We start from the raw sequence: 20,621 nt of genomic DNA, 5'->3' as shown, positions 1-20,621 counted from the left end.
GTTCAGCAGCTTGGCTGATGGAAATGAGGCGCTTGATTCTCCCTCTGAAACCTAACAAGAGAGCCATAGAAGGTGCTGGAGTAGGAAAGTGAACAATGCCACCAGTTAAGGGGTCCTGGGGGTGGGAATGCTGGTTTAGGGGCCGGCCAGAGGGGTGAATCCTGACTCTAGCCTGTGCCTGGGGACCAGCAACAACCTCCCCTGGCAGACTGAGGGAGGAGGATGCAGCGTCTGAGTCACCCGGTTCCTGCAAGAACATTCAGCACCCAGCGGCCCCACATGGGCTGTCACGAAGCAGGAACACTGCCCCCAGAGCCCCTCCATGCAGACTTCCCCAAGACCTCCTGCTCTCTGTTCCCACAGCTGTTCCTTCAAGGCCACAGAAGGAGAGTAGTGGGAGGAGGGTGCAGGTGAAGGGGAGGCCATGTGGGGCTGCTTGGCCAGAATTTGGGAGCTTGGGGGAAGCGGAGATTCCCTGGCTGAGGGTCCTGAGTGTCCTGGGGCTGCCAAAGCCTCTGGACTCTGTCTGGGATTGGGAAACTGAGGCTCAGAGAAAGTCAGGGTCTGCCCCTACTCTGCACAGTGTATAGATACCTGGTTCTCTCCTAAGAGTTGAAACCCTGGGGAATTCCCTGGCAGTCCAGTGGTTAGGACTCCCTGCTCTCAATGTTGAGGGCCTGGGTTCAATCCCTGCTCAGGAAACTAAGATCCCGCAAGCCGCACAGCGTGGCTGCCCCCCCCGCCAAAAAAAGAAAAAAAGTTGAAACCTTGTCTGGAGCCTGCAGTGTAAATCTGATCACATCCCTCCCTCTCTGGCTCCAAACTCTCCCATGGCTCCCCAGTACCCTCAATACTTCACTGCCATCCACGAGCTCCCACCTGGCTCCTTTAGCCCTCAGCATCCCCTTAGTCTCCTCCCTCACTCTGTTCTGACCACCCTGGCCTCCCTGCTGTTCCTCCAACACACCTAGCCCATCCCCACCTCAGGGCCTTTGCACATGTTGTGCCTCTGCCCAGAGCACTCTTTGTGACTTATTATCCCCATCTGATCCCTCAGCAAAGGTGCAGAGAGAGGGGATCATGTGCCCAGGAACACACATCAAGTTGGTGTGAGTCAGGATTTATACCCAGGCCTGTCTGACTACCCCCCAATCCAAGCCCTCTCCCACAGATGGTGTCACGTTCAAAACAGGCCTCCAGACCAGTCCACCGTAGAGATGAATGATTCTCAGTCTCTTCAGGTTTTGCCACCCCAGGTGGGTGCCAAAGACTCTCAGTCCTTAGGCCCAAACCCGCTGCTCAGGGAGCTCCTGGGCCAACTTGACTCTCAAGTCTCCCATTGTCCCTCCTGATGTGGCCGTGATTTTTCTGCCCCACTTTCTGCCCTTCACATGAGTAGATGGTGGAGCCTTCAAGGACAACACAGCCAAAAATAATCAGGCCCTGACCTACCTCCCAAAAGTGGGGCAGCCCCGCCCAGCCACCTGGTATCGCGGAGGTAATTAGTACATGTGGCAAATGAGGGTAATTAGGTCTGTGGGAACTGAACCACGGATCCAGATTTGAAGTTTGGAGGGGGCTTAAGGGCTGCCTCCCTCAACCCCCAACCTGCCCTGGTCCTGGGAGGTTGAGTCCATAACCCATTGCCAGACCCCCTGCACCAGCCCCTTCATGTCTGGGCCTGAGGGGGTCTGGTTCCATTACTTCCTGAGAGCTGTTTGTTTAATGAATTAACCTTGGCCCTGGGGAGAAATTGAATTGGATCTGAATTTTAGGTGGGGTCACTTTCTAGTGAAGAAAAATCACCAATATTGAATCATCAAACTCTCCTCTGCCATGACCCCTATGCGTCCACCCCATGCTGGGAGATACCAAGACCAAGAGGGGTCTCAGCCCAGCCCTTGAGATACCCTCAGGCTGCGGGAATCAGCGCTGGACACAGACACCCCCTGGGGTCAGGGTTGGGCTACAAGGAGGGAGGGTGTTGGGAAGGGCTCAGCAGAAGAGGAAAGAGGGCTTCTTAGAGAAGGGGGCATTGGGGGGTGGGGGTTTGAGGAATGAATAGGAGTTTGCCAGGAGAATAAGGTCTAGTGGCTGGCCCAACTAGCCAGCCTGGGGCAAGAGGGAGTAGGAGAAGGAGAGTGGTTGGAGAGGCACATACAGGGCCCAGAGCTAAAGATTTAGAGGATATCATGCCAGGTTGGACCCATTTCTGTTCTCAAGAGCTCACGCCTGGTTGGGACCCTTCAAACCCTAAAAGAGAAAATCTTAAGGACTTGGCTCAGGGTCGAAACCACATGCCAAGAATAACTATAATGTTTATAACAGCAAGCATTTATTAAACTCCTAGGGTCATACCCTCTTCACGCCAGGACATGTTGGAGCCTTAGAGGAAACCTCAGAAGTGAGCACCATTCTTATGCACATTTTATAGATGGGGAAACTAAAGTGCAGGGAAGAAAAGTGACTTCTTTAAGGTCACCCTGCTGGTAGGAGGCAGGGCTGGGATTCACTCCTTGGCTCATGTGACTCTGGAGGCCACCAAGGACCAAGGTGGGGCCTTGGGACCCCTTCCTTCTGGAAGCATTTACAGAGTTCCTGCTGCAAGTCAGGCCTTGCTCTAGGTGCTGAGACAGAGCCATGGAAGAAGCAGACAGTAACCAAATCATGACCTAAACAGATCTAAGTGGCCACTGTGACTCATGCCATGAGGTTGGGCATGTGGCTTTGGGGAAGAATGACAGACCTCCCCTGCTCTGGTGGGACAGGAACCCTCCAGGGAGGAGAAACAATATAACTTCAGCCCAAAGGTTGGGTCAGATTTAACTAGGCAGAGGCCAGAGCCTGACCTCTAAGAGCCACTCTGTAAATGCGGCTGCCCTAGAGCCGAAAAAGCTGTTCTATTTCTTGCTTGGTTCCTCCTGTGACAGGAAGCTCATTCCCTCATGTCCTTCCTCAGCCCCAAGAGAAAGCTGTTGTTACCAGTCAGCCACCTTGGGTTGGTGGCCTCTGTTCGCCCCTCAAGGACATTCACAGTAAGACAGGCCCGAGAACCAGGCAGAAGAGGGCTCAGGCTGGGGTGGTAGTGGCAGCTCAGGGCAGCCCCCTACCCATCTATACCCAGGGGACAGTGAGAAGCTGCTGGTGTTGCCTGGATCCTTCCTGCCTCCTCCTACCACCTACAGCCCTGTAAGCATCAGCCCATTCTCCAGGTGAGAAAACTGAGGTCTACACTGACAAAATCACTCCCTCAGTTTGAACTTGATTAAGACAACTTCAGGTCAGGGCTGCTCAAGGCCAGCCACATCCCTGTCCTTCCTGGAGACCTGAGAGGGGAACCCATTCTCCCTCATGCAGTTGCCTCCTGCCCTCATAACGGGTAAAGTCTGCCCAGGCTCCTCGCCCAGCCGCCCCCACAGAACAGCCACATGGCCCCAGCTCTACAGCCAGCCAGCACTCAGCACACACTGAGCAGCTTCCAGAAGCCTTGGCTCTGCCGGCATCTTTCCAGTTACTTTTTTTTTATTTTAATTTTTGAATTTTCTTTTTTTTTTTTTTTCGGTTATAAGGAAAAGTCATTCTTTGCACAGAACAGACGGTATTTTCTTTGTTCCGTACAGTGTTCAAGCGTTTTGTGGCTTCGGGCCTGAGAGTGAAGCCAAATCCTTTGCTTATGCAGATGCCATGTGAAGTTAAAGGCAACTGGGGAAACTGAGTCTGCAGCTCTGTTTTCCTAGGTGGAGTGATAGTACCTCTCATGCTGAGTGATGCTGGGCTCCAGGATGGGCCAGCTCTGGCCACAGTCGAACAAATAAATAGATCAGGGATCCCACAGAAAGGGATGGGGTGGTGGAACAGGGGCGGGTGATGTCCCTTCCAAACCCAGGATAGTTAGAGAAGCTTCCAGGAGGCAAGGGGGCAGTGGAGCTGAGCCTGGAAGGACAAAACAGAATATATGCCTTTGGGAAGGGCATTCTAGGTAGAAGAAACAGCTTGGGCAAAGGCCTGGAGGGAGGAAAACTCAGATCTTGGCCTGGGAGTAAGTCTCTGGAAATGACATGACCTGGGATTCACCTAAAGGTAATTTGAAGGAAGCTACCAGCTCAGATGTGCGATTCTTTTTGGCGGAAACAGACAGACAAGAACAGGGAAAGGAGGTGAAGAGAGGAAAAGCAAAAACCTGGCATGTGAGTCAGAGCTTCAGGGAAGTGCAGGGCTTGGTTCTGAGGAGCCCCGGTGCCTTTGCCCATGAACCCGATGGCACTCTGTGACTTTGGAGACACTGTGTGTCTCCAGAGAAAGGGCAGATACAGGACTGAAAAGCGGGCTCCACAGGCAGGGTCAGAAGAGATCCTGGCTCGGCTCTAAAAGGACCCTCCCCCAGCAAGTGTAGGAAGGGGGTGGACTCCCTCTGACCAGAGGTGGCAAACCTGGGCCTGTGGACCTCCAGGCAATTCACCCATTTGGTGGCAAGTGGACACTGACATTCCCTCCACCTGGATCTGGGGACCCTATAACACAGCAACGATAATCCTAATCCAACCTCATCGGCATTGTTACAGTTGTTTTAGGGGACACAGAAGACCCGAGGTTGACAGAAGCCCCAACCTGGGGATCAGGGTGAGATGGGAGAGCAGGCAGGAAGGATTCTGAGCAGGGGACCTGGGATCAAGCCCCATTAAGTGCCTACTGTTTGCCTCTCTCTCATCTACCAGCCCCCTCTCTGCTGAGGTCTCTTTCATTTCCTGGAGACAGCCATGGAGAAACTACTGTGTGCATGCGCCTGGGCCCACCAAGGCAGCAGATGTGCCCTGCCCCTGGACTCCCATCGGGTGAAGAGGAACCTGATTCCCCATCACGGGCAAAAGCAGCAGAGGCCCCGAGGATCAGGGCCCCCCCCCCCCCACCCCGTTGAAGAGAGGATGAGGCCACATTCTCCTCTGTCCACCCAGGTCTGTCTGTCTGTCTCCTGTGTCTCTGCCTCTCTCCTCCATCTCTCTGTCTCCAGGTCTAGGTCTCTGTCTCCGCCCTATTCCCTGTCCGCTTCCGCCCCCTTCTTAACCTCTCTTCCCCAATCCTCCCCCCTTCCTCCCTGCTCGCGTCCCTCCTTCTCCCTCTCCCCCCACCTGCCGCCGGCAGGGGGTGCTGCGGTGCGGCCTCGGCGGCCCGGGGAGGCGGGGCGGGCGGCGGCCGCGTCGGGACTCGCCGCGATGGGACCGGAGACGGCGCGGGCGGCGGCGGCGGCGGCGGCGCAGACAAAGGCGCGGGCGGTGCGGAGGGCGGCGCGGAGGGCGGCGCGGAGGGCGCGGGCCCCGGAGCCAGCGAGCGAGCGGGGCGCCCGTCTGCGGGGACTCGGCGCCGCGGGGTCGCACCCGCCTAGCGCCCGGACACTTGCGGGGTGCAGAGCCGGCACGGTGAGCCCGGCCAGCTGAGCCAGCGCTGGGAGCGCGGGGGGCCCCGAAGTTCCAGGGCAGGGGAGAGGGCGCTGGGGATCCCGAAGTTCCGGATACGGAGGCTGGGGGCAGCTGGGGGAGCCCCGAAGTTCCAGGGCTTGAGAGGGCGCGGGGACCCCGAAGTTCCGAAGTCGGGGTCGGGGAGGGGGCAGTGCGAGCGGTTCCCGAAGTTACGGACCCGTCATTGGAGGAGGCTGTGAAGATGTCTCCGACGTTTCGGACTTGGGGTGGAGGGGCGACGCGAGGGAACCCCGAAATTCAGGATCCGGGGATGGAAGGGTGGCAGGGGCGTCCCCGAAGTTCAGGAGTCAGGAACAGCGCGCAGGATCCCCTAAGCTCTGGACCTGCGGTTGCAGGAGGTAGATAACGTGTCCCCGAAGTTCTGGACCCGGAGTGGGGCGGGGCGTCGCAGGGATCCTGGAAGTTCCAGGGTCGGGGGCAGCACTTCCTGAAGTTGGGGCGCGCATAGGGCACCCTGGTCCTGACCCTGAGAACTCGATCCTGACTGAATATCAGATCCCCTGGACTGGGGCTCCTGGGGTGGGGCTTCGCCCCCGCACGCGATTGTGGATCCCGGACACCGGGCGGAGTCGGGCTCCCCTTTGGAGCCCCGCGGCCGGCAGCGTCCGAGGCGCATGACTCTTGGTGAGTAACTATTCCCAATGCCTCAAGTCGCTGCAGGAACATCCGCTGCAGGAACGTCCGGGCAGGAGGGGCCTGAGTTTCTAGGATGCCTGCGCCCCGGAACCCTGGCTCGACCCAGGACTCACCCCCAACCCCGGCCAAAGTCTCTGCCCCTCCCCCACCCAGGGGCTCCGGTTTCAGACCCTGTGACCGGGACAGAAGCTGCCCAGGACAGAGTGGGGGGGCATTCCCCCCTCTGACCACGGAGGCTACCGAGTCCAGGCCTCCCTTCCCTTAGTTTGCCTCCCCCGCCCCCCCGCTCTCCCCCAGGTCTCTCGTGGACCTGGATCCCGCCCAGCCCCATGGTACTGGGATTGAGTGGTGATGGGTGGGCACCATGGTAGACCTGTTCAGCCACATCTTGTCTTTTTAACTAGGCTGGAGGCTCCCTGGGGATTTGGACTTTGACTCCAAGGTGTGCCTCTGCCCTACAGTGGAAGCTGAGGGGTCTCTTTGTGGGTCCAGTGGGGGACCAGTCTCCCAGTAGGCACCTGTCAATGCCCCACCTTTTGATGGAGGCCCTGCTTTGAGGAGTGATGGACGAAAGTGTCAGGAAGTACTGACCAGGAGTTGGCCATCTTGGCCTCCTCCACCCAGCCCAGAGGTTGAGAAGACTTCACTGGGGGTCCAGTAACCAGGAAGATGTGAGGTATATGCTGGGCTGTTAGATGCCACCTGGCTCCTATCAGAGGCCGTCTCCTGCCCAGGGTGTTGCAAGAGTTTCCTCCCAATGGAGAGAGTTGGGGTCTTTTTGCTGAGTGATTCCCTTTTGGATTGAAGTTCTATGAATGGTGTACTTGGAAGTGGGTCCTGGGGCTGGACATGCTTGGCCTCCCACAGCCTGGTCTGGGGAGACACTCACAAACCTCCTGTCCCCCCAGAGGCCAAGCCAGCAGTTCCTACCATCCCCCTGGCTGTCCCTTGGAGCCCACCCAGACAAGCCTGACCAATGTCCACAGCCAGGTGAGCCCCTGCTTCTACCAAAGCTTGGCCTTGAGTCCCCTGGGGGGCCGGTGCCTGGCCCCCGCTGAACACCCTCTCTCCATGCAGGGAGCAGCCCATCTTCAGCACACGGGCACACGTGTTCCAGATCGACCCGGCCACCAAGCGGAATTGGATCCCCGCGGGCAAACACGCACTCACTGTCTCCTACTTTTACGATGCCACCCGCAATGTCTACCGAATCATCAGCCTTGGGGGTGCCAAGGTCCTGGTGGGGCTTGGGTGGGGTGGCAGGTGCCAAGGATCCTAGGGACAGGCCTGGTTCAGTTGCTTCCTTGCTGTGTGCCTTGGGGGCCGGGGGAGTACCCTGAGTCTATCTGGGTCTCAGTCTTCCTCCTGAAATGGCTCAGACCAAGGACTTCTGAGGTGCTGATACAAAGCTATATCCCTGGGGGTTTCACATTCATTATTACCAGTCCCATCACCCGGGAACTTTTCTCCCCACCGCCTTCCCCAGGCCATCATCAACAGCACTGTCACCCCCAACATGACATTTACCAAAACCTCCCAGAAGTTCGGGCAGTGGGCAGACAGTCGCGCCAACACCGTCTATGGCCTTGGCTTTGCTTCTGAGCAGCATCTGACTCAGGTGGGCCCGCAGGGATACATGGTGGGAGGAATGGGGCTGGGGCTGGGTCTTCTCTTGGGTGCACTGGGGGACCCTGGACCGATGCTGGGCCTCCATCTTTCCAGCTGCAGAATGGGCCTACAGAATTGGACAAGCCAGTAGCTCCTTCCTGATTTTCTGGTTCACATTCCAGCTCTGTTGGCCACCTGCTCTGATTTCGGACACACCCTGCCCCTCTCTGGGTGCCTAGGATGGGCTGGGTGCTTCCCCGCACCCCTGGCATATTACCTTCTTTATCGCCTCCCTCCACCCTCTGCTGTTTCTAGAGTTCAGTATTGTCTTATCCATTGTTTCCCTGTATGGTTCGTGCTCTCTGAATCCTGTTGAGTTCATGATGCTTTTCTTTGCTTTTCTCCTAGAAGCATTAGTTTTCCTTTCAAATTTAGATCTTTGAATTAATTTCTACCGGAGGTTTAAAGTAGGAGTATTTTTTTTCCCACATGAGTATTCAGTTGCTCTTGGGCCATTTTTTGAAAAAACCATCTACCCCCCCCCCAACCCCCAATGAATTGCATTGGCCCCTTTGCACAAATCAAGTGGCTGTATGTCTGTAAATATGTTTCTTTAAAAAATTACTTTCAAGCTAAGGAAATTTATTTTAAAATGAAAAAAAAAGAAAGTGTACCCTAGCTGGAAATGAAAGACAGATTAGCACCCACCTGAGGCTCTCCTTGCTGAAATAATCCTGACTGAGAGGGAAAGGGGGTCCCTTTCTCAAGGTGGCTCAATGTGATACACCTCCATGAACATCCCACCCACCCCCCATCCTGATACCCACTCTGCTCATTGGGCATCGTTTTCCAAGCCTACTTCCCACTCTTCCAGTTCGTGAGAGGAGGGGATGCACTCAATTCTAAAGTTCCTTCCAAAGCGACAGAGCTGGTACTGGGTGGAGCTAATGTGGTGGGACCCTGGGGGAGGGGGCTGGGAGTTTGTTGACTGTCTGTTCCTGCCCCCCATTCCTCAGTTTGCTGAGAAGTTCCAGGAAGTGAAGGAAGCAGCAAGGCTGGCACGGGAGAAATCTCAGGATGGGGGAGAGCTCACCAGTCCAGCCCTGGGGCTCACTGCCCACCAGGTCAGCACTCCCTGTCCTGTGCGTGCCAGGAGCTCAACTGATATTGGGGGGTCTAGGTGCTGTGCCGGTTCCCAGGACCAAATGCTCACAGATGATGTAAAACTAGATCCATGGCAAGGACCATGGAAGAGGGCTGTGGGTGCCATAGGAGCGTGTCCTAGGCTGTCCAAATGTCAGATCAAGGAAGGCCAGAAAACCAACTCGCAGGGCAGAGTTGAAATGTGGAAGTTGAAATGGCTAAGTAGAGCGGCAGAGTAAAAACCTGCCCCTGGGTGTTTTCCCCCACTAACATATTCGTATCATTTAGTTATTTAGTTTAAATATTTATTATTTACTTTATTTATGTATTTTGGCTGCACCGGGTCTTAGTTGCGGCTCGTGGGATCTTTGTTGCAGCATGCGGGCTTCTTAGTTGTGGCATGCAGACTCTTAGTTGTGGCATGCATGCAGGATCTATTCCCTGACCAGGGATCAAACCCGGGCCCCCTGCATTGGGAGCACGGAGTCCCACCCGCTGGACCACCAGGGAAGTCCCTCAGCATCATTTATTGACCACATACCGTGTGTCAGGCCCAGGGCTGGGCACAGGGATTAAGGAGATGAAGAAGTAGGTTGGTCCAGGCAGCAGGTGGATTCATAATGAATTTAGCCTGATGGAGTGCGTTTCCTGTAGGAATTTTAAATGGATGTTGAAATTTGGCCCCAGGGAAGGTCATTGCTCTGAGGGAACAGCATGGAGGTTTCAGATTGCTCCCCGCTTTGCAGATTATGAGTGTCTCCCGGGGTTTAGGCTAGCCTGCATCAGGTTTGCTCCTGGGGGTTGGTGAGAGCCCAGCAGGCAAGGTGGGGGGCAGGGCCCAGAAAGGGGCCATCGGGAGCCATTGGTGGTGGGTGAGGAGGGGAAAGGAGCAGTCAGATCCCAGTGCTGGGAAGGACCTCCTGCCCTCAGTCACGACCCACGTCGCAACAGCCCTCACTGTGCCCTCACTTCTGCCCATGCTCTTAGGTGCCCCCGAGCCCCCTCGTCAGCTCCAACGGCCCCGGCGACGAGAAGCTATTCCGCAGCCAGAGCGCGGACGCTCCCGGCCCCGCTGAGCGCGAGCGGCTCAGAAAGATGCTGTCCGAGGGGTGAGGGGGTAGGGCGGGGCACAGGGGCGTGGCAGGACGAAGGGTTGGGGAAGAGGGGAGAGGAAGTTCTCAGAAACTGTAGGGACTTGTTCAAGTGGCGGGATCTGACACTGGACCCAAGGCCTGTGGTAGGAGAGGAGACACCCAGATTATGCCCCTTCCAGAGCCGACCCCGCTCCTGCCTCATCCATTCCTCGGGGCTAACCCTGGCCTGTCCACATCTCCCCTGGCTAGTTCTAAACCCACGGGTGCCTCCCCACCCACTTTGTTCTGTCCACATCCCCTGGGCTGATCCTGCTTGGCCTTCCGACTGTGTCTCACTGAACTGACAACAAAGCGCCTACTTTGACCCCACCCCCGGCAAGACTCCGCCTCCCCGGGACGTCCCCAACCCCTAGTCCCGAGGTACCTTGGCCCCGCCCACGACCCCGCCCCCAGCCCAGCACCTCCCTCACCCTGCCTCAGGCCCAGTGAGGCCCCGCCCTGCCCTCTGCCGACTCCAGTGTCCCCGCAGCTCGGTGGGCGAGGTGCAGTGGGAGGCCGAGTTCTTCGCGCTTCAGGACAGTAACAACAAGTTGGCGGGCGCCCTGCGAGAGGCCAACGCCGCCGCCGCCCAGTGGAGGCAGCAGCTGGAGGCCCAGCGCGCAGAGGCCGAGAGGCTGCGACACCGGGTGAGGAAGCCCCTCCCTCCCAGAGACCCCAAGTGGCCCGGACCACTGTGAAGCCCCTGCCTCCTATCTGTCCTGGGTTCCCTGGCTGGCTGTGTGATCTCGGCAAATCACTTCCCTGAGCCTTAGTTTCTTGTTCTGTAGTATGGGTCTGAAATAATGTCAGCCTCAGAGGGTTGTCAGACCCTAAAGACCTACCTGCCAGAGGCAGGGTGGTGGCCGCAACCAGAAGGGGTTAGTGCCCAGTCATGGGCTTGGCTGGTCAGGCATATTCCCCAGGGACCAGGAGAGTACAGGCTGGGGCGTCAGGGGCTGACCTTCCTGTCTGCACAGGTGGCTGAGCTGGAGGCCCAGGCTGCCACCGCTGAGCCACCCGCAGTCAGTGAGAAGGAGGGACCGGGCCAGGCGCTGGAGCAGCTGGAGGCACTAGTGCAAACTAAGGACCAGGTGTGTGAGCGTGTCTGTATGCGTTTGTGTTTCCTCGGGCCCTGCCTTCCCTGATCTCCCATGGGGGAGCCAGGACTCTCAGAACGGATTCTGGGAACTTCTCCATTAGGAGATCCAGACGCTGAAGAGCCAGACTGGTGGTCCCCGTGAGGCCCCAGACAGCGCCGAGCGTGAGGAGACACAGCAGAAAGTGCAGGTGTGTGCGGTTGCTGTGAGGCGGGGTGGGGTGACCACCCAAGGCAGCCAGCCTCTGATAGAGGACAGACCTGGCACCTTCCCTACCTAGTGGGTTCTGGGCAGCTGTGTGCCTCCCTGAGCTTCAGTTTCTTCACCTATAAATGGAGTCAGGAAGACATCTAAGGTTGTGAAGGATTTGGATGACTGGAAGGACTGAATCAGTGGGTGGTTTATAAAACATGGTTATTAGTACAATGTTTCATCTCCTTCCATTCATTCAACAAGCAGTTTTTGAGTCTCTGTTGAATATTCATTCTTGACCCCATCAAATCCTCACACATTCCCGGCCTGAGGTCAGGAGCTTGCATTTGTACTCAGGTGTGCTGGCCTGGCCCTCACTGTAGACTTTATCTGAGAAACCTTCAAGCATGTCCTGTGAGTCCAGCAGGAGGGAGAAGTTAAAGGAGCTGGTGCCCCCAAAGAGAGAGAAGTTGGGGGAATGCTCCCTGTTGTTTCCTGGGCAGAGTGCACAGCATATGTAAAGGCCCTGAGGTGGGGAGAAAGTATGTTCAAGGAACCACAAGGAAGCCAGCAAGCCTGGGTTGGAATGAGCAAGGAGGGGTATGGATTTCATTCCCAGCATGATGGGTGACGAGGGTCTTGAGCAGAAGAGGAATGTGGTCATTTCAGTGATGTTCCAATCAGGGGACCAAGGAGTGTCTTGGGTAGAGGTGGCAGGGAGGAGGCCAGGAGACAGAGAGGGCTTGGCCCAGAGTGGAGGCTGTGGGGATAGCATTCAGATGCTGGACCCTTGAGACTTGCTGGGGCCCCCAACCTTGCTTGCCCTCTCCCTGCAGGAACTGGAGACCCGAAACGCGGAGCTGGAGCACCAGCTGCGGGCAACGGAGCGCAGCCTGGAGGAGGCACGGGTAGAGCGGGAGCGGGCACGGGCCGAGGTGGGCCGGGCCGCGCAGCTGCTGGACGTCAGGCTGTTTGAGCTGAGCGAGCTGCGGGAGGGCCTGGCCCGCCTGGCCGAGGGCACGCCCTGAGTCCAGCCTCTGGGTCTACGTGGGAGCAGGAGCCTGCGGGAGCTAGCTTTACATGAACGATTCCCGCCTGGGGCACGGGCCAGGCCGCAGGCGGCACAGTGGGCCACTCCCCCGGCAGGGACTGGGGCCCGACTCAGCCTGGGGAGGGCCTGTCCACAGTACTTAAGCCGGCCCTGGCTGTTCACAGCTCACGGGCTGTTTTTGAGCTCTTCATCGTGTAGAATTTCTAGACTCCCCAGGGCACGTGCTGGTGCCCAAATTACATTTCTAAGCGTGGCTGTGTGTGTGGTGTGTGAGCACCTAGGTACCTGGTCGCCGTCACTGGACCCGCTGCCCTCAGTCTGTGTAGGGTTTGGTAAGCCACTCAGAGATGAGAGGGAGGCTCAGAAAGCCTCAGGGGCATGCCCAGGCCACATGGCTCTGCTGCCCCATCTTCTTGGGCTCTGCCCGTGTTGTCTGGACCAGTTTGGACTAAGGTGGACACCTGGTTAAGGACTCCTCCCACCACTTCACTCTGGCTACAAACCCCAAACGCAAGCAGGTGGGCAGGAGGGGAAGGTCCTAGCCCATGGCTGTGTTCACTGGGCATGGGAGGGATCTCACCAAAACATCTGCATTTGCAGAGAAGAGCAGTTGCTATGCCCATTTTCCAGATGAAGAAATCAAGGCCCATATAAGGGGCTTCACCAACCCAAGGTCACTCGGCTGGAATGGTCAGCACTGCAGTTCAAAGCTTTGGGCCTGGCCCCACAGGAGAGGAGAACTGGGGGGTGGGGGGGTGGTGAGTGGTGTTCTGGGAGACTTAGGCAGTCATACCCTCCTCTCTCTGCCCCTGCTCCCCGAGAGTCAGACTGTGGAAGTCAAAAGACTCATTTATTGAGCATCTCCTGCAAGTGGCACACCTTCGCTCTGGGGCCCCATGGCACCCCCAGGGTGACCCTGGGCTGGGGTCACTGTAAGTGGACTTGGGCCCAACCTCATAGCTTTCTTTCCTCCTCTGCAGCCTGCCTCTTGGCCAAGGTTCTGAGGAGGGGCCACCAGGGGCTGCAGGGTCAGGTGGGGGGCTGCACACCGCACATGGGTGTCCGTGGGCTCCACTGAGGGGGACTGGGCAGACTAGGAGGAGGGATTATCCTGAGGGGAGGACCCTCCAACCTTCAGCTTCAGAAGGCGTCCCAGGCTGGGCAGACGGGGGCCGTGTGGAACTCAGGCCGGGCCCTGAGCGGGTGCTGGGGACAAGCAGGCCTCAGGCTGGACCCTGGATGGACACCCCCTGCGGCCAGCCCCGCCGGCCTTCTGCCGCTGCAGTGCCTGCTCCACTTTCTCCTTGAAGCGCCGGTTCTTCTGCTTGATTTTGGCCAGCTCGGCCTTGCGCTTGGCCTCCAGGTCGGGATCCTGGCATGGGGAGGACCGGAAGGTGGCTAAGCTGATCATCCGCGGGGAAGCTTGTGCCCCACGCCCACTCCACCACCGGCTCAGCCCTCACCTTCCCCTCCAGGATCATCTGCTTCCGCTTATTAATCTCTTTCTTTTCATCAAAGTTGGCTGCCTCCAGTTTCTGGGGGGCGGGAGGGAGAGGCCGTCTTGGGGGTCACCATCTTGCAGGAAGCACCCTGGGCCCCGAGGACCAGCCCCTTCCCCGACACTCACAATCTCACACTCCCTCCGCACCACGTTGACCTGTGTGAGGATCTGTAGCACCTCAGCTTCCTCCACCGAGAACTCCTCCAGCTTCTTCTCTGTGGGGACAGCAGGGTCACAGGGGGGCAGGCATGACATGGAGAGGTATTTCAATTATGTAGTGAGTTCCCTGTGTAGCAGGGCATGCAAGGCCATCCAGGACCATAGCAGATAAGGATCAGGTGGGCAAGATCTAAGATTTCAGACCCAAGGAAGGTACAGACTACTCTTTTTTTGTTAGCAATACTATGAATTTGACTAGGGATTTTTTTTGTTTTTTTCCTGGAAACAGTGTCCTTTAAAGTCAAGACATTTCTGAATCTTAGGAAAGTCTGTGCAGTGACTGGAGGTGCCCCAGAAGTTCTCAGTCTTGGCTACACATTAAACCACCCAAGGGGGTTTCTCAAACATGCCCAGGCCCAAGCCCTGGGGCTTCTGACTCATCCACAGGGACCACCCACACACTCTGGTCTGAGAAACCACCAAAGTCCCTTCCCACCAGATGTGGCTTTCAGCTGCTGAAGGCCACTGCAGAGCTTCAGTTTCAACAACTGGGCAAAAGAAACTTCTCTGAGGGTTGCATAAGAAGGCGCAGTTTAAGCCTGCTCATGTGAGCAGGCTAGCGGGTGTCTGATAGGGTTGAGTGGCATCTCGCCCAGAAGCACCCGCCTCCCCTCCCCTCCCCTCCTCTGCCCCTCCACTCACTGATCTGCTCCTCGATGGCGTGTACCAGGTGGATGTCATACTGCGTCACCAGTGTGATGGCCTGTCCCTGCCGCCCTGTGGGGACACACCCAGGCTGTGTGCTGGAGGCCAAGACAAAGGGCCAATAGAAGCAGGTCCTGACCAGCAGGCGGCTCAGGGCTCCTCTCAATCAAGAGGAACAGTACAGGAGCTCGGTGGGTGAGTGAGTGAGTGGAAATGAACGAAGCTCAGGGCGTCAGGGCTCAGCACCCTGCCTGACCTCTGCGTAGTAGGCACGTCTGTCTCAGGGGAGCTGCAGGACTCCAGGGGGAGGCAGCTCTCCTGCCAGCTTGGCCTTATACAGGTGATGTGGCTGATTTCCCATTTCGGTGTGGCCGCCAGGGAGCCCAGGCCAAGTTCTGTCAGTAAGCCCAGACAGCCTTCAGCTCAGATCTCTGCACACCACTTTCTCCATTCCCCGTTCCTGTGATAGTGACTAGTGCTGGAACAGTACTGGCAGCTGACCAGGCCCATGACCCTCGGAGCAGCCCCAAACAGGTGTCACCTTCTTATTACCCACTGTTGGATGAGGCAGTGGGGGCCCAGAGAGCTGATGTGACCTTCCTGAGGCCACAGGGCAGGAGAGAAGGGCCAGGCCCAGTCTGGCCCCAGAAACCGTATCTCTGCCCACTCCAGGTGTGAGAAAATCTGGACTCCGTGCCCCTCCTGGGTGGGGCTGGGCAGCAGACACAAGGATGCCTCTTTGGCTCCTAGCCAGAGTCACAGCGAGGGGTTGAACTTGGATGCCAAATCCCACAGGGCAGCGTCATACTCACCAGGACTCGTACACCTATTTGCTGCTGGGCATGGATTGGCAGTCCTGACGGGTAAAGGGGCCTGGGGTGAGGCAACAGGGAGTGGTGGGGATGGGGCCAGTGTGTGCCGTGTCACCAGGGGACAGCATGTGTCACTGTTAGTGCTGCTGGGGGTGAGAAGACAGAGCATCCCCACCTACGGTTTTGAAAGGACGATTCCCCCAACTTGCAAGTGCTTCCTCTAGTGTCTTTCACCTGTGGCCTGTAGCCCTCCTGTGTCCCACCAGCTTGTGACTCTGGCTCCTGGTGGTGTGGGCAGGCAGGAGGGGCGGGTGCCAAAGGCTGCCCCGCCCTGTCTGCTCACCTGCACGGGCTGTCCGGCCGACTCGGTGGATGTAGATCTTCGGGAGCCCGGGGGTGTTGTGGTTGATGACCACCTGCACCGTGGGAATGTCCAGGCCCCTGGAGAGAGAGGTCGGTCAGCACCTCTGTCCATGTGGGGAAACTGAGGTTGGGACTCACCCAAGGTCGCTCAGCAGTGAAGCTGAGGCTGCCTGACCCATGCCTGAAGCCAGTCCCTCCCTTTGGCCCTTTTGTGGGGGGCGTCATGGGGAAGGGAGTACCCTGGAGCTGCTCACCGGGAGGCCACATCTGTCGCGATCAGGATCCGGTAGATGCTGGACTTGAACTTGGCCAGGGCAGCAAAGCGTTCTTTCTGTGCCGGATTGGGGAGAGAATTGGGGGTCGGGGGCGGGGTGTGAGGTAGCATCTCAACAAACGTTTGAGCGCTTACTGTGTGAGGCCTGGGGACAGGGCAGAGGCCAGGACAGTCTCCGCCCTCAAGTGGCTCACAGTCCAGTGAGGGAGATGACCTTGAGGAGGCCAGACTGGGGCAGGCAGACAGGTGGCAGAAAGAGTGTTCCAGGCAGAGGAAAGGGCCTGGGCAAAAGCCCTGAGGCTGGGAGAAGTCCCCAGGGCAAGGCTGGCGGGTGAGGGGATCTGTGGGGCCGCCCAACGCCTCACCTGTTTCATCATGGAATGCAGAGCCACGGTGGGGAAGTTGAATTTGCGCAGCATCATACACAGAATCTGACAGGTCCTGGCAGGAAGGATGTGCTGTCAGCCCGTCTAGCACTATGGCAGAACGAGTGTTCCAGGCAGAGGAAAGGGCCTGGGCAAAAGCCCTGAGGCTGGGAGAAGTCCCCAGGGCAAGGCTGGCGGGTGAGGGGATCTGTGGGGCCGCCCAACGCCTCACCTGTTTCATCATGGAATGCAGAGCCACGGTGGGGAAGTTGAATTTGCGCAGCATCATACACAGAATCTGACAGGTCCTGGCAGGAAGGATGTGCTGTCAGCCCGTCTAGCACTAGGGTCCTGGAAAGGTGCTCCTGGCCCTCCCACCCCCCGAGTCCCCAAGTAGGTGTCCCTGCACAGCTGGGGAAGGAGAAGCCGGGGTGCAGTGTCCTGCCCACTGACCCCTCCCCTGGCCTAAGCCAACAAGAGTGGGCCCTACATCCAGACTTTTCTCTTCTGGTGGCCAAGAAATTCTTGGGGGGCAGCAGTCAGGAGGTCTCCTCCACGTGCTGTGGACTGCCCTTCTACGCTGGCTCAGGCTAGGCTACTCTAAAGCTCCTTGATGCTCTCCCTAAACACCTCAAAGGATTCTGAAATCCCTGGGTCCGCGGAGAGGACAGTCCCAGGTGTTGGTGCTGATGTGCTGGGCCTCATTGACATCCTGAGACCACAGTGAATAGGCTGCTCCAGGGCCTTCTCAGCTGCTGCAGGGGTCTCTTGGGGAGAGCCTGAGGCCCTCAGCCCTTCTGGTTAAAGGCAGGTCTGAGGAACCCCAAATCCTGGCTCTGCCTTCATGAGGGGTGACCTTGGCAAACTGCTTGACCTCTCTGAGCCCCCTTGAGTGCATCCTCTGAAACTGCTAGTCTGAGCAGAGGCCCCGGAGTGCCGAGACCGTCTGTATGCCTCATACCTCCAACCTTGGGCCACCTCTCAGGTCTCCGTGAAGGGCTATGGGAGGGGCGCCCAGGGGATGGGAGAGGCAGGCCTGCCCACACTCACTTGCATGTGTTGGTGAAGATGATGATGGACCAGTCCTCGTGCTCGTCCTGGAAGTTCTGGATCAGGTGGACCAGGTAGGCATCCTTGACCTTCTCAGGCACTAGCAGGTAGCGCTGGTCCAGCTGTTCTACTGTGCGCACACTGGGGACAGGCAGGCCTGTTTCCCCTTCTGTTGAATGACGCCAATAGCCCACCCTGCCCATGGGCAGTAACCTCTGTTGGGCATGACCCCCACTTGGGCCCCCGCCTGCCGTGCTCCCCCAGGAGGGTGGCTATGGACTCACGGGGCCTGAGCCTCCCAGAAGAAGGGCTGGTTGGTGGCCAGGCCCTGCAGCTCCTTCAGCGTGTCTGTCAGCGTGGCACTGAAGAGCAGCGTCTGCCTGCGGGCTGGCACAGCCGCCAGAATAGCCTCCAAGTCCACGGTGAAGTCAGTGCAGCCCTGCTCCAACAGCCGGTCCGCCTCATCCATCACCTGTAGAGCCGGCAGCAGGGGGTAGGGATCTGGGGTGAGGGCGCTGTCCGAGTCCTGACTACATGCCTGGGCTCAACCCACCTTCCCCCATGTGCCTCCTTCCTGGTCTTAGATGTCCTAGAACACTCTCCCTCTAGGTCTTGAAGGCCTGCTCCCTCACCCATCTCAGCTCCAATGTCACCTCCTCAGAGAGGCCCAGCCCCCAACTATCTTTACTAATACAGGGCCCCTTTCGTTGGTTCCTGAGCTGTTCTTGTCACCATTCCCAACGTGGTACTGGATGGCCTGTGGGACACACATTTCCCACATGGATGTATCAGGGCCCTAGGCTGACTTACCAGGAAGCGAATCTTCTTTATGCTGAAGGTATTGGAGCTGCGGAGGTGGTCAGCCAGGCGCCCTGGTGTGGCGATGACCACATGTGGTTTCCGGGAGAGCTCCAAGGCCTGGGCCACCATGTCTGTGGGTGGAGGGCGAGAGGTGGGGCTGGGTGTATGGTCTGAGGCTGCAGAGGGTCCACGCCCAGAGCCTCCCTGGGCCCCCCATACCCATGCCGCCGACAATGATGCAGTCTTTCAAGCCCAGAGGCTTCCCCAGGACCCGGAACTGCTCTGCGATCTGGTAGGCCAGCTCCCTGTGGGCACGAAGGGGCCAGCCTGGGTCAGATAGCGGTTTTGTGCTTGCCTCTTATTCCCATCTCCACCCTACGGCCTCCTGCCTGGACCTCTCCTGTTCACACACCCTCCGAGGCTCCCAGTCCCCTTTGGACAAAGGTTCTGATACTGAATGTTGAAGGCCCCTTGTGGCCCCTGCCCTCTCACTAGGCTGGGTCCCCAGACAGCCCATGGCTTGTCCCCTGCCAGTCCTACTCACACTGGCCTTTCTTCTTCCCACATCCTTAGCAATGGCCTCAACACCACAGTCATCAAAGCCTGAGACCCAAGTGTCAGTCGCCCCTCCCCCAGGGCTGGTCAGTGTCCAAGTCCTCTCCTCTCTGGCCCCAGCTCCAGCTCTGCCCAGGCCTTTTCTCTACCTGTGCCCCTACTTCCCAGCCTTCCTGCTTGCCCTGAGTCAAGCCCTGTGCTCAGAACTTTTCACACACTGTCTTGTTAATTCTTTAGCACCTCTAAGAGGTGGGCATAATTTCTGTCCCCATCTTGCACACCTGGAAAGTGTGCTCAGAGAGGTAAAGGCGCTTGCCCAAGAGAACACAGCTGGTTAACTCACCCACGAGGCCTTTGGGGGGCTCACCTGGTGGGTGTCAGGACGAGGCAGAAGATGCCATAGGGATCCTCAGACAGCTTCTGCAAGATGGGCAGGACAAACGCTGCCGTCTTGCCACTGCCTGTCTTCGCACAGCCCAGGCAGTCCCGACCTGGGTAGAGGGCAAAGCAGTGTCACAGGTGTAGACAGGTGTTTTATCGGGCACAGTTTATAGCAGCTAACATTCAATGAGCAATTACTGTATGCTCAGTACTGGTCTGTGCCCTTTCCGTTCCAGGCATTCTGACAACTTTCCATTTAGAGCAACTGACACATTTTAGAAGGGCGAAGCCATTATAATCCCCATTTAACATAAGGGGAAACAGAGTCTCAAAGATTTGCCCAGGATACACACACAGTGAGTATCAGGCTGGACTGGAACCCACATCCATCCGACCTGAGATGCCTGCTACTAACCACGACCTCGTTTTGACTCCTTCCGGGGTATCAGGGCTTGGGAAACCCAGAATGTCCTCCCCCCAATCTGCATCCTATGCTCCCTACTGACTCCTTCATCCTTGTTTATTTAATGCCTCAATTTGTCACATCCTAGGCTTCCTGAAAGGCGTCTCTTTAACGGCAAAACTGGGTTGGACCACAGAAGTGGGGAGAAGAGCAGTCTAGGGACCAGAGCCGTGGATTTACCAGTAATCTTGACAACCTCAGTTTCCATTTGTAAAATGGAGATAGTAATCCAAGCTCTACCGAATTTTCCCAGTACTATCTATTAGTTATTCATCAAACCCTCCCAGTGCTCTGAGGCTATAAAAGTTTCAGAGATTACATCACTTGGGTGCGGACACACGGCGAGTCAGCCGTACACCCTAAACGCCGACACTGCCTCGTCTGCCTCCGGAACCCAGGATCGCCCGTAAGGGCCAAGACTGCCCTTCGCCTCACGGGGCCGGCGTGGGCAAAAGCTGCGAGAAGGCAAAGTGAGGTGACAGGAGCGGGGACGCCTCCTGGAGAAGAGGCCTAGCCACACTCACCTTCCAGGATGGCGGGAATGCAGCCGAGCTGCACGGGCGTGGGCTGCTTCAAACCCAGCTGCCGACACTGTTCCACGAGCCAGGATGACAGCCCAAGCTCCGCGAAGCCAGCCATCCTCGCAGCCAGCCCAGTGTAAGTACCCGTGTGAGCCGTGCTTCCGGTGCGTGTTGATGACGTCAGGAAAGATCCAATAAACTATTGGATCTGCCTCCTGCCTGGTCCCACCCTCTGCAGCTCACTGCCATTCCTAGCCTCTACCACATCCTTACCACTCTTCCCCGAATCCCGTTGGCTCTCAGGATCGAATCGAATTACAGATGCCCTGCGAGACGC

At 57.6% G+C, this 20,621-nt stretch overlaps 2 protein-coding genes across 5 annotated transcripts; one reads left to right on the top strand and one right to left on the bottom strand.

Moving 5' to 3' along the window:
- Nucleotides 1-5,212: 5,212 nt before the first annotated feature.
- HOMER3 (homer scaffold protein 3) lies at nucleotides 5,213-12,312 on the top strand. 4 transcript variants are annotated; one of them, XM_007461073.1, is made up of 10 exons: nucleotides 5,213-5,414; nucleotides 7,019-7,100; nucleotides 7,188-7,344; nucleotides 7,597-7,728; nucleotides 8,735-8,842; nucleotides 9,849-9,970; nucleotides 10,485-10,641; nucleotides 10,972-11,085; nucleotides 11,195-11,281; nucleotides 12,120-12,312. In XM_007461073.1, the coding sequence occupies exons 2-10, from the start codon at nucleotides 7,087-7,089 to the stop codon at nucleotides 12,309-12,311; spliced, it is 1,083 nt and encodes a 360-aa protein (XP_007461135.1). In that variant the 5' UTR covers nucleotides 5,213-5,414; nucleotides 7,019-7,086; the 3' UTR covers nucleotide 12,312. The 4 variants fall into 4 exon arrangements, with proteins under 4 accessions (XP_007461135.1, XP_007461136.1, XP_007461138.1 ...); XM_007461074.1 differs by lacking the exon at nucleotides 5,213-5,414 and adding an exon at nucleotides 6,484-6,552; XM_007461075.1 differs by lacking the exon at nucleotides 5,213-5,414 and having other exon boundaries at nucleotides 7,021-7,100; nucleotides 12,129-12,312.
- Nucleotides 12,313-13,453: 1,141 nt separating this feature from the next.
- DDX49 (DEAD-box helicase 49) lies at nucleotides 13,454-20,447 on the bottom strand. Its single transcript, XM_007461072.1, has 13 exons — nucleotides 20,288-20,447; nucleotides 19,287-19,410; nucleotides 18,584-18,669; nucleotides 18,374-18,495; nucleotides 17,848-18,035; nucleotides 17,564-17,704; nucleotides 16,746-16,821; nucleotides 16,129-16,205; nucleotides 15,855-15,952; nucleotides 14,697-14,771; nucleotides 13,962-14,050; nucleotides 13,798-13,869; nucleotides 13,454-13,706 (listed from the first exon to the last, which is right to left on the bottom strand). The coding sequence occupies exons 1-13, from the start codon at nucleotides 20,400-20,402 to the stop codon at nucleotides 13,518-13,520; spliced, it is 1,452 nt and encodes a 483-aa protein (XP_007461134.1). The 5' UTR covers nucleotides 20,403-20,447; the 3' UTR covers nucleotides 13,454-13,517.
- Nucleotides 20,448-20,621: the final 174 nt, after the last annotated feature.

The sequence above is a fragment of the Lipotes vexillifer genome, unplaced genomic scaffold, assembly GCF_000442215.2.
Source record: "Lipotes vexillifer unplaced genomic scaffold, Lipotes_vexillifer_v1.1 scaffold469, whole genome shotgun sequence".
In the NCBI taxonomy this organism is placed as follows: Eukaryota; Metazoa; Chordata; class Mammalia; order Artiodactyla; family Lipotidae; genus Lipotes; species Lipotes vexillifer.
The sequence above is the reverse complement of the archived record's forward strand: the minus strand, read 5'-3'. Positions and strand labels throughout refer to the sequence as shown.

Coding starts and splice junctions, on each gene's coding strand:
- HOMER3 (XM_007461073.1), top strand. Junction 7,729..8,734: donor CTGAGCAGCATCTGACTCAG/GTGGGCCCGCAG, acceptor CCCATTCCTCAG/TTTGCTGAGAAGTTCCAGGA. Junction 9,971..10,484: donor AGAAAGATGCTGTCCGAGGG/GTGAGGGGGTAG, acceptor GTGTCCCCGCAG/CTCGGTGGGCGAGGTGCAGT.
- DDX49 (XM_007461072.1), bottom strand. CDS start 20,402: ATGGCTGGCTTCGCGGAGCTTGGGCTGTCATCCTGGCTCGTGGAACAG. Junction 18,670..19,286: donor CTCGTCCTGACACCCACCAG/GTGAGCCCCCCA, acceptor TCGTGCCCACAG/GGAGCTGGCCTACCAGATCG. Junction 14,772..15,854: donor CGGCCGGACAGCCCGTGCAG/GTGAGCAGACAG, acceptor GTGTCCCCACAG/GGCGGCAGGGACAGGCCATC.